The sequence below is a fragment of the Cnephaeus nilssonii genome (assembly GCF_951640355.1).
Source record: "Cnephaeus nilssonii genome assembly, chromosome: 17".
Taxonomy (NCBI): Eukaryota; Metazoa; Chordata; class Mammalia; order Chiroptera; family Vespertilionidae; genus Cnephaeus; species Cnephaeus nilssonii.
In genome coordinates this window covers 1,619,771-1,633,964 of record NC_137088.1, presented here as the reverse complement: position 1 = coordinate 1,633,964, position 14,194 = coordinate 1,619,771, and the positions used below count along the sequence as shown (strand labels likewise).

Below are 14,194 nucleotides of genomic sequence, written 5' to 3'. Positions count from 1 at the left end.
GAACTTTATCAGGATTTTCTTCTTCTGACTTAGTGAAGAGTATGCTTCCTATTCATTTACCTGGCCAGTGTGGCTCAGTGGTTGAGCATGGACTTATGAACCAGGAGGTCACGGTTCGATTCCAGGTCCGGGCACATGCCCAGGTTGTAGGCTCAATCCCCAGTAGGGGGTGTGCAGGAGGTAGCTGATCCATGATTCTAATCATTGATGTTTTTCTCCCTCTCTCTTCCTCTCTGAAATAATTAAAAAATAATTTTTAGCCCCAGCTGGTTTGGATAGCGCATCAGCCTGCTGACTGAAGAGTCCTGGATTCGATTCCAGTCAAGGGCACAGGCTCCAGTTGCGGGCTTGATCCCCAGTGTGGGGCGTGCAGGAGGCAGCCTATCCATGATTCTCTCTCATCATGGATGTTTCTCTCTCCCTTCCTCTCTGAAATCAATAAAAAAATATATTTTTAAAAATACTTTAGCCCTAGCTGGTTTGGCTCAGTGAATAGAGCAATTGGCCTGTGGACCAAAGGGTCCCGGGTTCAATTCCAATCAAGGGCATGTACCTCAGTTGCAGGCTCCTCCTTGGCCCTGGTCTGGGCTCATGCAGGAGGCAACCAGTTGATGTGTATCTCTCACATTGATATTTCTCTCTGTCTTTCCTTCTGTCTTCTACTCTCTCTAAAAATCAATGGGGAAAAAATACTTGAAAAAAAGATGTACTTTAATAAAGGGCAAAAAGCTGGGGAATGGAGAGTGTTGGGAAAGGGTGTGTTTATGAAAGGGGTATATGTCCTTTCAACCAGGTTTATTGAACAAAAGTTTTAGCGCTGTCTGGAGAAAGGCTGCATTTCTGCCTTTGTTTTCAGTTTTATAGTGCGGATAGCTTTGCATCAAGAGGATGCAAGCTTTACTCCAAGAGGATGCATTGTAGGGCAACTTGTACACTTCCCTGTGATTTGTGTGTGTGTGGGGAAAGGAGGTGTGGTTCTTATGGGACATTTGAGACATTGAACCACTGGAGTGGTGTTTCTGTGCCCTTGCTAACTAAGCTCACTGCTTTAAAACGTGCTTCGTTTTGTAGCGGGTGTCTTCTCTTTTTCTGTCCTATTGGTGTCTGGGCGTTAAGCTTCCGTGTGTAATGCTTAAGGTCTGTCCTCCTAAAGGATTTTTAAAAAAATATATGTTTTTATTGATTTCAGAGAGGAAGGGAGAAGGAGAGAGAGAGAGAAACATCAATGATGAGAGAGAATCATTGATTGGCTGCCTCCTGCACACCCCCTACTGGGGATCGAGCCCGAAACCCAGGTATATGCCCTTGACCAGAATTGAACCCGGAACCCTTCAGTCTGCAGGCCGACGCTCTATCCATTAAGCCAAACCAGCTAGGGCCTCCTAAAGGAGTTTTGAGTCCATCTTTGAAGCTGTTGCTCCACTCTAGGACTCTGGCCTGGCCTGAATGACACTTCTCCCTCCCCATTTTACATTTCTGAGCCCAATTTACAGGGTTTTCTGTCTCCTACATTCTTGTCAAAGGCTGTACCTCTTTTTACCCAAGCATGCATTTTTCTAAATTACTGTGAACTGATCTACTGGCCAGTTAGACTTAAACAGTTGTCTAAAATAAGAGCGAATGAGTTTAGAGGGAGGGTCTGTTCTGTGACACTCCTTGTTACAGATGGTTGACGTTTCTGATTCTTGTACCATTAAAGCAAAGTGCTGTGGGGGTAGACTCACCACTAGCATGCACAGCTGATCGTGTTGTAACTGTTCTCTTCTTATTATTTATTAGATTTTTAAATTGATTTTTAGAGAGAGAAGAAGGGAGTGAGAGAAGCATTGATGTGAGAGTGAAACCGATTGGCTACCTGCTATATACCCCATACCGGGAATTGAACCTCCAACCCTTCTGTGCTCTGGATGATGCCACAGTGACCAGGGCCGACTTTCCTTCTTGTAATTTTTTTTTCCTTTATTGGTTTTTAGAGCGAGAGAAAGGAGAGGGATGGAGAGATAGAAACGTCAATGAAAGGAAAACATCACCGAGCAGCTGTTTCCTACACGCGCCCCCCCCCCTCCCCCCCCGGGATTGAGCCGGCATCCTGGGCATGTGCCCTGACTGGGAATCGAACCAGTGATTTATTGATTCAACCACTGAGCTACACCAGCCGGGCCTTCCTTATTTTTTATTGATTTCAGAGAGGAAGGGAGAGGGACAGAGAGATATGAACCTCAATGATGGGAGAGAACCATCGATCGGCTGCTTCCTGCACACTCCCTACTGGGAATCAAGTCTGGAACCCGGGCATGTGCCCTTGACCAGAATCGAACCTGGGACTCTTCAGTCCGCAGGCCAGTGCTCTTTCCATTGAGCCAAACCGGCTAGGGCTGGGCCTTCTTTATAAAATCTGCGTGCAGCACATTAGTTATATAGTTTCTTGGCTCCTGGAAATTTATTTTTTCAAATTTGTTATTTGAACATGAACTATTCTGTGCTTGTCGGAATAAGACAGATATTGTTATACCAGTGGAGTTTGGCAGGAAGAACTTTGGAGGGGTGTAAAGAGTGGGCAAGAGCCCTAGCAGGTGTTGCTCAGTGGATAGAGCATTGGCTTACGGACTGAAGGGTCCCGGGTTCGATTCCAGTATTCCAGTCAAGGGCACATGCCAGGTTGCGAGCTCCATCCCCAGTGTGGGACATGCAGGAGGCAGCCAATCAATGATTCTCTCTCATCATTGATGTCTCTCTCTCTCTCCCTCTTCCTTTCTGAAATCAATAAAAATATATATCTTTTTAAAAAAATAAGAGTGGGGAAGAGAGAAATGTTAGGTGCTGGGGCAGGACCTAACGGGCCTGATGGAATTGGCAGCTCAGGGAGGGCCGTGAGAGAGCCAGTTCGCCTTAAGTAGGAGGTTCCACCTAGTGGGCGAGGGAGGGGGGCGGGTGCACTCGGGTCCGGCTAGCGGGAAGGAGGGAGAAGCCGTGGCTTCATAACCCGAGTTACGGGTATTTTATTGTTTTGGCCGAGAGTGGCTGTATGCTTGGGGTTTTACAATTTCCCGTTAGTGTCTTGGGATTTAGTTATCACCTTATCTGCAATATGGCATTTTATACCCACATCTCATCCAAGACATTTTTGCATTCCTTACATTGACACTGCTGCCGCCCGCAGAAACTAACACTGACAGAACCAGGGCTGGGTGGAAGTGTTATGTGCACTAGGATCATCCTGATGAACTTCACAAGATTTTTATGTGTCTTTTAAATTTTCAAGTTTAGTTTCCAAAACACTAGATAACCCTTACTTTTGTAAGAGTCATCTGTACAGTAATGGTTTATATCAACTTATTGGGGGAGAGAAATACAAAATAATTTCAACTGGATTACACAATTGAGACTTATGGATGTCAACGGGATAAGGCTTATGAACTCATTTTCTAATCTTATGTCCTGTTTAAAGTAATAAATGCTGGAAAAAAGTAAAAGTTAGGTCCTGTCCAAAGCTATGCTGTAGTAAGTGCTTTTCTTTCATGGCTGGTTGAGAAATGGTAGAAAGCTTGCTGTACTCATCGCTGTTTCTTTTGTATAATTAGTCTCTGAAGAATTATGAGGTAAAATTATGCTTATCTTAAGTGTGCTGAGTTAGTCATTTTTAAAGCTGTGATCACTTTACCTGCACGCAGCTTGACTCAGTATCTCGCAATGTTACAAAGCCCCGATCCAGCATAAGCAGCATCATTACTCAGTCACATTACTTCTGCTTCGGGTCTTGGCTGAGGGACTGTTTTGTGCTGGCTTGTAATGAAGGTCTGGCTAATAAACGTCTGTATGACGCACTCCTTACAACCTGGGAGCAGAACATTTCAAGATCTTTGGTGGCTCCTTATCTTCCAAAAATAAGCTAAAGATTGTGTATAGAAGCAGATTTATGGTGAGTCTGAGAAAATTAGTATTTCAAATGTGTAGTCCCTAAACAAGTTATCAAAATTATTCAGCTAAAAAAAGAAATCACTAAAAATAAAAAAATTAAAAATTATTCAGCTAATTTAGGTTATAGAATTCAAATTACTGGCAGTCCTGCATTTTAAGCACACCACACAACCCTTAATTCGCCTTCTTGAAAGCCTATCTTGTTTTAATTTTCCAAGAGAAATAGTAGGAGGGTCTCGGGCACTTCTCTGCAGTAACAGGTAGTTATGAGTCACGGAAAAATCAGACTTGAGGGCATTGGAAAAGGTGTTTGAAAAGCATTGAGAGGAGTGTGTGTGTTTAAAACAAATCGGCGACGGCTTAAGGCTTTTCATGAAACTGCCGTTCAGAAAGTTCTGAAAATCACAATCTCGTTTGATGTCAAAACCTCAACTGAACTGATGAGGTTGTTCAGTCTTTATCCTACATAGTGTGAGTATTCATTTATTTTACTGAAGAATATTAACCTATTGGTTATGTCACAGAATATTTGGCATTTGCACCACGTTACCCTTCTAAAGTCTGAAAATTTCTGAATTTAGAAACATTTGTGGGCCTGTAGTTCTGGGCAGTGGAAGAGAAGTTACGTGTGTGTATGTACATTTATATTTGAATAAAGAAGAGGGTGGGATGAGGCATGCATGGGACATGCACTTCGGAAAAATAATTAGTTGCTAGACGGGTAAAAGTTTCATTTTAGGGAAAACATTCTTTTGAGGTCAGGCCATATTATAAACCGGTCTTCAAATTCTGGACAGTTGCAATTTGAAGGAGGGAGTTGCTTTTTGTCCAAATAAGACCTAAACAATAATGACAAACATTTATCGAATACTGACCTATTTTCAGTATAGGTAAGCTCTTTTGTGTAATACTTTAGTGTAAGCTCTTTTTGTGTAATATCTTATTTAATCTTCAGACCATCCTGTCCCAAAGGTTCCACCTTCCACTTGACAGGTAAGTAAACTGGTTGTAAAGGGGCACAAAGCTAGTAAGTGGTGGAGCCCAGATTAACGCTCAGGCCGTGTTGCTCCTTAACCACTATTGTAAATGGCTTTCTTTCTACTCTGTTGCCACCTGTAACTGAAATGCTTTCTAGTGGAACATTGTACTCTGGTAGTCTGTATGGGACCTGTCCATGTAACGAATATTTCTGGTTTTATTGAGGATCCATATGGTAGGTGCTGAATGCTCATGAGGCATACCCAGAATGGGACTCAGATTTTGAAAACCAAATGTAATGTTTGGTCAAATAGTGTTTGGTTAAGGTTGGTGGTAGTGTTTTGGGTGGGAGGGGTGGTGGATAAGAACCCCATGGAGCTCAGGGAACATGTGTCCGTCAGCTGGCCCTTCCAGAATGTGTGGCTGGGGTAGGGATTGGAGGGCATGTGATTACATCTTCCCCCAGCTACAGTGAGGCATCAGGGTTATTCACAAGGTCAGATGATGGGGGGGGGGGCACAATTTTTAGGCCCCTTTCTCTTCTGCCTGGGAACACTGGCTGCAATGCAAGAGACCTTAAAAAAGAGTTACTAGCTAGATTGGGGGAAGTTTAGGGAAAACACTGTGTTCACTTAAACTTGAATCTTCTCATTTATGGAGAAAGTAAATTATTTGCAGTCTTCAGTACTTTAGCTGTTGGTAACATTATTTTTGATCCTATAATGAGTCTCTCTCGTGGTTGACAATTGCTGCTCTCTCCAATATTCCAGGCGGACTAGTGTTGTCTTCAGGCTTTTGCCCTGTCTGAGGCGATAAGGTAGGCCTTCCGGCCCCTCCCCCTTTCTGTACATACGTGAATGTAGGGACGAAGAAGGCTCATATGCAGTGGTCTGTTACTTGTAAATCTTATTTGAAAGGAAGTAATTGGCTACTTGAAGACTGAGACTGAGGCCAATCCAGAACAGAAGGGAAGTAATTTAGAGGAAGTCAATTTGAAGGCTGGTGTCTAATCTTAGTAACTTGAGCTTTTGAAAGTTTCCTTCCAAAAGGTTAGAAAATTAACTCTCTTACACCAACACATTTTTACCCATTAACTTAAGGCTAGGTTCCTTATCTTTAATTCCATCAACGAACATATACTTCGGTTCGGGACTATTTTTGACCCTGCCAGGCATTGAAGGGAATATAGAAATGAAGATATATTTTTTGGAGCTTATGGATAATAGTACCCAACAGTTACACATTAGCTGTTATGTGCTAGGAACTATTTATTCCAAATGCTTTCCTGTGTTAACTCATTTAATAATTACCTCTACTTGTTATTTTCCCCGTTGGTCTAGATGAGTACATGGGTACAGAGGCACAGAGGGGTTTCCACTTGCCCAAAGAGTCACAGCTGCTTTGAACCCTAACACCTGGCTCTAGAGCCCTCTCTCTAAAAGTGAAAACAGGCCCTATCCGGTTTGGCTCAATGGATAGAGCATCAGCCTGCAGACTGAAGGGTCCTGGGTTCGATTCCGGTCAGGGGCACATGCCCGGGTTGTGGGATCGATCCCCAGTAGGGGGTGTGCAGGAGGCAGCCAATCAGTGATTCTCTCTCATCATTGATGTTTCAATCTCTCCCTCTCCCTTCCTCTCTCTCAAATCAATCAATATATATATATATATTTTTAAAAGATTTTTAAAAATAAAAGTGCAAACAATATCAAATGATGTACCATCTGTCTGTATCTATACTAATAAAAGGGTAATATGCTAATTAGGCCAGGTCGACCGGACATCTTCCGGACATCCGACTTCCTTTCAGACAAAGCCACGGTGGCGAGGGCTGAGGCAGAGGTGGTTAGGGGTGATCAGGCCGGTGTGGGGGAGCAGCAATTGGGGGTGAGATCAGGCCGGCAGGGGAGGGCAGTTGGGGGTGATCAGGCTGGCAGGGGAGCGGTTAGGCGGCGATCAGGCCGCCAGGCAGAGGCGGTTAGGGGCGATCAGGCAGGCAATCAGTTAGGAGCCAGCAGTCCCGGATTGTGAGAGGGATGTCCCAGATTGGAGAGGGTGCAGGCCAGGCTGAGGGACACCCCCCATCCTGTGCATGAATTTTGTGCACTGGGCCTCTACACTAATAAAAAAGAAACATGCAAATTGACTGTATCTTCATGACACCCACCAGCCAATCAGGAGTGAGTATGTAAATTAACCCAACAAAACTGGTGATGGCTCCGCCCCCCGCCCCCCCCCCCCCCCCCCCAGCCTCTCCAGACCTCTGGGCAGCACACATGCAGGTGCTGAGAGGCCGGGCAAGGCAGGATGCCTACTATGAGTTGAAGGGCGGGGGCAGAGGGAGCTACAGGAGCAGTGCTCTGCCCAGAGCGAAGACTGAAGGCGGCGTCCAGAGCGAAGGCCTGGGTCCCGGGTGCCGGAGGAAAACCGGTGCCGGCAGCCGGGGAAGGAAGGCCTATTGCACGAATCTCTTTGTGCAGTGGGCCTCTAGTATATATATAAAAGCCTAAGCAACTGTCCAACCGGTGGCTATGACACACACTGACCACCAGGGGGCAGACGCTCAATGCAGGAGCTGCCGAACTGCGGTGACTTGGCAGCTGCGGTTCTCGGTGATGCACCTGGAACCAGAGGAGGGAGCCCAGGGGCATGTTCTCTGGGAAGCAGCACTGAGCAGACTAAGGGCCGTAGGAATTGAGGAACGAAGAACACGTGTCCTGGAGTAGCCAGGGAGGCTTTCCTGGGGAGGGGTCACTCTTAGCTGGGAAGCTGTTGAAGTGGAGTGTATGGGGGTGGGAAATCAGCCCTTGCCAGTGTTAAATTGTGCTTGAGCCCTGGCCAGGTAGCTCAGTTGGTTAGAGCCGTGGTCAGCAACCTGCGGCTCGCGAGCCACATGCGGCTCTTTGGCCCCTAGAGTGTGGCTCTTCCACAAAATACCACGGCCTGAGCGAGTCTCTTTTGAAGAAGTGGCGTTAGAAGAAGTTTAAGTTTAAAAATTTTGGCTCTCAAAAGAAATTTCAATTATTATACTGTTGACATTTGGCTCTGTTGACTAATGAGTTTGCCGACCACTGGGTTAGAGCATTGTGCCCCCCACTCCCAGTATGTAAAGGTTGTGGGTTCATTTCCCAGTCAGGGCACATAAAAGAATCAACCAATGATGCCCTGGCCTGTGTGGCTCAGTTGTTTGAGCATTGGCATGAGCACTGAAGGGTGGAGATTTCTATTCCTTGTCGAGGGCATGCATCTGGGTTACAGGTTCCCTCCCAGCCCCCGTCAGGGTGCGTGCTAGAGGCAGTCAGTGGATGTATCTCTCACATGTTTCTCTGTTTCTCCCCCTCCCCCTCCCTCTCCACCAGTGCTCATTGTTCTGTGTTCGGTCTGTATATGTTTATAATGTATCTTCCAGTATTGAACCTTTCATCAATATATACAATATATGTCTTTTTTGTCTCTTGTAATTTTTTTTGTTTAAAGTCTTAATTTGTCTGACAACATAGCTATTCAGCTGTTGACTGGTGATTATTTCTGCCTGTTAGAAATACTGCTGTAACGAATGTTGCACGTGTGTTTGGTACTCTTATTTATTAAATATTTCTGTGGGTTTGTGCCAGAGGGAACGTTCTGCTTCAGTGCACACGACTCGACGAGTTCCGCAGAGTGGGTATACCCTCCCACCGCAGCAGTGCAGGCACCAGTGCTTCCCCTCAGCACTTGTTCACTTCAGCCAAGCGGGGGGCACGCAGCAGTATCTGTTGTGGCTTAATTTGCATGTCCCTGATGACGAGGGGGTTAAACACCTTTCCCTGTGTTTACTGGCCATTTTAGAAAGCTCATTTTGTGAGAAAGGATCATGTACTTTGGACTAAGAAGTTCAGGCATACTGGGGGGAGTAAGATACCTGGGAAACATACTAAAATGTAGATTGGGATTTCGTAATAGAAGCCAGAGTAGGTCAGAGTATTACTGAGAAGCAAATAAAAGGATTTCAGAGAAATTCTCCCTGGTCTCTGGTGGGAAGGAGGGTGTGTGCTTCCTTTTACCCCTAGAAGTAAAGCTACACATACACTAAGTCTTGGGTTCTCAAAATTTAGCATGCATCAGAATCACTGGAGGGGTGGTTAATGGGTTATATTAATTGCAAAGTAATGATTGAAGGAATAAAAATATAGGATATTGAATTAGTCTTTTTAATCCTCACCTGAGGATATGTTTATTTTAAAAAATATTTTTATTGATTTCAAAGAGGAAGAGAGAGTGGGGGGGAGAGAAATATCGATGAGAGAGAATCATTGATCAGCTGCCTCCTGCATGCCCCCACCGGGGATTGAGCCAAACCAGCTAGGGCCAATATCTGATGTGTGAGTGTGGGAGATGTAAGATGAGGGATGAGCTTTGGTACGGGTTTTGGATGGGCAGGTGAAGTGTTCTTTCCTAGGGAAAGGGAATACATTTTCAAAGAGGGCATTGCTTTGAGATGAGGTGGAAGAGTTTTACGAGGCCAGTTAATGGCACCCGGTGTGTGATAAGGAATGGAGAGAAGGTGTGTGTGTGGCGGGGGGGGGGGGGGGGTTGGTTGCTGTTAGAATTTTAGAGGACCCTAAAGGCAAGGCTAAGGTGTCTTGACCTGATTTTGCATTGAGGACCTTCTGACGGCCTTGGAGCAAAGGCGGGATGGACTGAAGCTCAGGCACAGGAACGGGGATTTGCCTGCAAGGACGTCAGGCCAGCCCTGCCCTGGGGTTTCCGAGGTCGGGGTACAAGGGCAGTCAGGAGACCAGGGTGCCTTTCCCAGGCGGCAGTGCTGAGGACTTGAGCTGGCGTGATGACTGTGGGAATGGAAAGGGTATGTGAAGAATCGATATCCTCAGCGATGGGTATTGGGAGGGTTGGGGGGCGGGGGCTTGGAAGGAATAATTACGTGTGAAGGCTGTGGCGGAGGAGACAGAAGAAGTGGAAGTCAGCGTGTGTCAGGGAGGTCAAGGATTGGAGGTAAGGTTGTGACAACAAATCGCAGGAGGAGGACTGGATTCTGAGCAAGGAGGCTCCTGGGTGACCTGAGAGTAGGTGTCAGACGTTTGGGCAGAAGGCAGATTGGAAGAATTGAAGCAAGTGAGTGGGTTTGAAGCAGTAGAAATGTATCTATTCTTCCTGTGAAACAGAGAGGAAGGTAGCTAGAGGAAAGCATGGACGTGGGAAGAGTCCTTGTTTTAAAATGGCACCTGCACTTGCTAGTAGCCTGAGAGGAGCCAGTGGAGAAGAGAGGAGGGGGCCGTGGGCGACCACAGGGGCCGTGCCGTGTGAACTGAAAGTTGCTAGAGACCTAGCTTAGGCCTGGGCAGAACCTGCTGATAGCAACCGTTTGTTTTGTTTTTAAAGAGAGAGACTCTTTTTAAAAAAAATGTTTTTTTTATTTTATTTTAGAGAGAAAGAGAGAGAGAAACCTCGATCGGCTGCCTCCTGCACACTCCTTACTGGGGATCAAGCCTGCAACGCGGGCATGTGCCCTGACCAGGGATCCAGGGGCCTCTTGGTTCAGAGGTCAGATGCTCACTCATGACCACACTGGATGGCTGTCCTGTTCATGTCTTGTTGACAACTCTGGTTGTATTGCCAGACCCCGGCACCCAGAAATCATCTGTCCTTATAGGCTTTCGTTTTCGTCTTGTCCCATAATCACTTGAATTTCTGTTTTGTCATCAATGAGGCTGAAGGATTTTACACGTTTCCTGGGCCAAGGAAGTTTTTCTAGAACCTTTTTGGTTGCTCCTTGGCGGTTTCCGTTTGTATGTCTTTAAACCTTTTGCACTCAGATGTCGAGTGTGACTCGGCACGGTTAGCATTAAAATAAAGGAATCGAGAAAAAAGCAAGCGAGTGCAAAGGGTTAACCGTGTTAGCTTGCGAGACTGTTTCTTGAGAATTGAGTGCCTTCTGGAAAGATACTGTTCAAAGTTGACAGCCTTTTCTTGAACAAGGGAATTCCTGATGAATTATTTTGTTTGAATCCTGTAAGGTCTTGATTGTTTGACTTTGGGCACAAACCAATACAAGTTAGTCCTGAGGAGATATACGTGTATAAAGTACATATAAAAATTCTTGACAGGAAATGGAGAGCATGAGAAAAACAAAAAAATCCGTGAAAACATTTTTTGAAATGTACAATTGAATTCAGTGGTATATAGTCATAGAGTGGTATGCCACTTCACAGTTGTTTTGGAAAAATTCCATTATCCCAGAAATGAAATCTCACTATTCCCCTTAACACGTTAAGCGCCCGCCTGTTTTGTCTCCGGGACAGAAAGTACAGTGTCAGTCACCGGTGACTGGCAGGCGCTTAACGTGTTAAAGGGCATTCATTCCCTGTTCTCTTCCTCTCCTTTCTGCTTTCCCTAGCAACCACCAGTGTGCTCTGCTTTCTGTCTCTGCATTTGTCCGCTCTGAACATGTCATTACATTAGAGGCACACAGGATGTGGTTCTTGGTGACCAGCTGCTGTCACATGTGTAACGTTTTCAGGGTTCACCCATTCTGATAACTGTAGCATGTATCAGTCCTTTCTCCCCTCTTTATTGCCGAGTAATATTTTGTATACATGTCACATCTTTATCCATTCACCACTTATTAGATATTTGGGTTGTTTCTATTTTTTTACTATAATGGATGCTGCTGTGAACATTCATGTACAAGTTTTTGTGTGGATATGTTTTTATTTCTCTTGGATAAATATCTAGGAGTAGAATTGCTGGGTCTTATCTATTCATTTCCTTTACCCATTTTTAAATTGGGTTATTTGTCTTTTTATTATTGAGTTATTTATATATTCTGGATCCAAATCAACATCTTAACTGCAGCCTCAAGAGAGACCCTGAAAAAAAAGAAAGATCCTGAGCCAGACCACCTCTTAAGCTGCTTTTTTGTTGTTGATTTGTAAGAGTTCTTTATATATTCTAGATACAAGCCCCTTATCAGATGTTATTTGTAAACATTTGCTTCTGTGGTTTTGTCTTTTCATTTTCTTGACGTTATCTCTTGAAGCACAAGTTTTTAAAATTTTTATGAAGTCCAATTTATCTATTTTTTTCTCTTCGGTTGCTGGGATAAATATATCTGTGAATATACTACTTACAATATATTGTAATAAATATTATTCACAATTGCTGAAATGTGGAAGCAACCTAAGTGTCTATCAAGAGATGAATGGATAAACAAGATGTGGTATATACATACAATGGAATGTTACTCAGTCTTAAAGAGAAAGGAAATTCTGACCCATACTACACGTTTGAATCTTCAAGACTTGATGTTGCATGAAATGAGCCAGTCCAAAAAAAAAAAAAGGCAAATACTGTATGATTCCACTTATATGAGGTTGCTAGAGAAGTAAAATTCATAGAGACAGGAAGTAGAATGGTAGTTGCCGGGGCAGAGGGAGGGGAAAGGGGGGTAGGGAGGTAGTGTTTAATGGGTATAGAGTTTAGTTTGGGGAGGTGAAAAAAGTCCTGGAGATGGATGGTGGTGATGGCTGCATAATAATGTGAATATATGTAATGCCACTAAACTAGACAATAAAAATTGTTAATCCATCTTGAGTTAAAAGACTTCTTTTCTCCATTGGTCTTGGCATTTTTGTTGAAAATCATTTGACTCTAAATATAAGGGCTTATTTCTGGACTCAGTTCTATTCATTGATCTGTGTCTGTCTAGATGACAGTGAAATACTGTCTTGATTACTGTAGTTTGTTGTTGTGTGTGTAGGGGGGTATTAAGTTTTAAAATCAGGAAGTGTGAGTCCTGCAACTTGGTTCTTTAATATTGTCTTCCATTTCATAAACATGAATCTTTTTTTTTAATCTTTATTTTTGGAAGTATTACATGTGTTGTAATATTTATTTAGATCTTCTTTAATTTCTCTCAACAATGTTTTGTACTTTTCAGAATATTGTTCTTTTTTTAAAAATATATTTTATTGATTTTTTACAGAGAGGAAGGGAGAGGGATAGAGAGTTAGAAACATCGATGAGAGAGAACATCGATCAGCTGCCTCCTGCACACTCCCTACTGGGGATGTGCTCGCAACCAAGGTACATGCCCTTGACCGGAATCGAACCTGGGACCCTTGAGTCCACAGGCCAATGCTCTATCCACTGAGCCAAACCGGTTAGGGCCAGAATATTGTTCTTATTTTGTTAAATTTATTCCTTTTTTATGGTATTGTAAGTGAAATTGTTTTTCTAATTTCATTTTCAATTTGTTCATTGCTAGGGTATAGAAATACAGTTCATTTTTGTATGTTCATCTTGTACCCTGCAGCCTTGCTGAGTTTGTTATTAGCACTAATAGTTTTTAGTGGATTGTACACATCTGTCATCTGAGTTGAGATCGTTTGATTTCTTCCTTTCCCATATGTATGTCTTCTATTTTATTTTCTTGCCTAATTGCCTCCAGTGTCATGTTGGATGGATAGAAGTGGCAAGCATGGACATCTTTGCCTTGTTCCTGATCTTGGGGAAAAGATTTCATGTTTTTTACCATTAAGTATAATCCTGTATAATAAAAGCCTAATATGCAAATTGTCCCCTCGACCAGGAGTTTGGCCAGGGGGTGGGGCCGGCCGGCTGGCCAACTGAGGGAGGGGAGGCCCCAGGCAGCTGGGGGAAGGGAGGTGGCAGCCGGCAGCTGCTAGGGACCCTACCCGTGCACAAATCTCGTGCACTGGGCCTGTAGTGTTTGTATAAGTTCTTTGGGATGATATTTTGGTGCCAACTGGAAAGATGCACTAGCATTTTATATTTGGGTGTGCTAATAGAGGCTTGTGCCCCATGGTTGGAAAAGTGTTTCATAGCCTAAAGCTATCAGGGCTTCTTGTGCAGTCTATATAATACTTTGTCTGTTTCAGCAATGGCTGCCATCCGGAAGAAATTGGTGATTGTTGGTGATGGAGCCTGTGGCAAGACTTGCTTGCTCATCGTTTTTAGCAAGGACCAGTTCCCAGAGGTGTATGTACCTACGGTGTTTGAGAACTATGTTGCAGACATTGAAGTGGACGGAAAGCAGGTGAGTACACTTTCCATAACAACTGGTACTAATTTTACATGTTAGGCTATTCGTGTAGTCAAAGAGAATTAGGCCTTTTTGTCTCTTCAGTACACAATCTATCTACACTAATAAAAGAGAAAGATGCAAATTGGCCATGCCTTCGTGACACCACCAGCCAATCAGGAGTGAGTATGCAAATTAACCCAACAAAGATGGTGGGTTAATTTGTATATGCAGGCGCCAAGCGGCCGGGGGCAGGGCAGG

At 44.1% G+C, this 14,194-nt stretch overlaps 1 protein-coding gene across 1 annotated transcript in view; it reads left to right on the top strand.

Moving 5' to 3' along the window:
* The window catches only part of RHOA (ras homolog family member A), a 30,149-nt gene that overhangs the window by 8,720 nt on the left and 7,235 nt on the right, over positions 1–14,194 (top strand). Inside the window, exon 3 of the mRNA XM_079795753.1 lies at positions 13,791–13,948. Within this exon, the coding sequence (XP_079651879.1) occupies positions 13,793–13,948 (156 nt within the window). The 5' untranslated portion in view covers positions 13,791–13,792. The remainder of the gene's footprint in view (positions 1–13,790; positions 13,949–14,194) is intronic.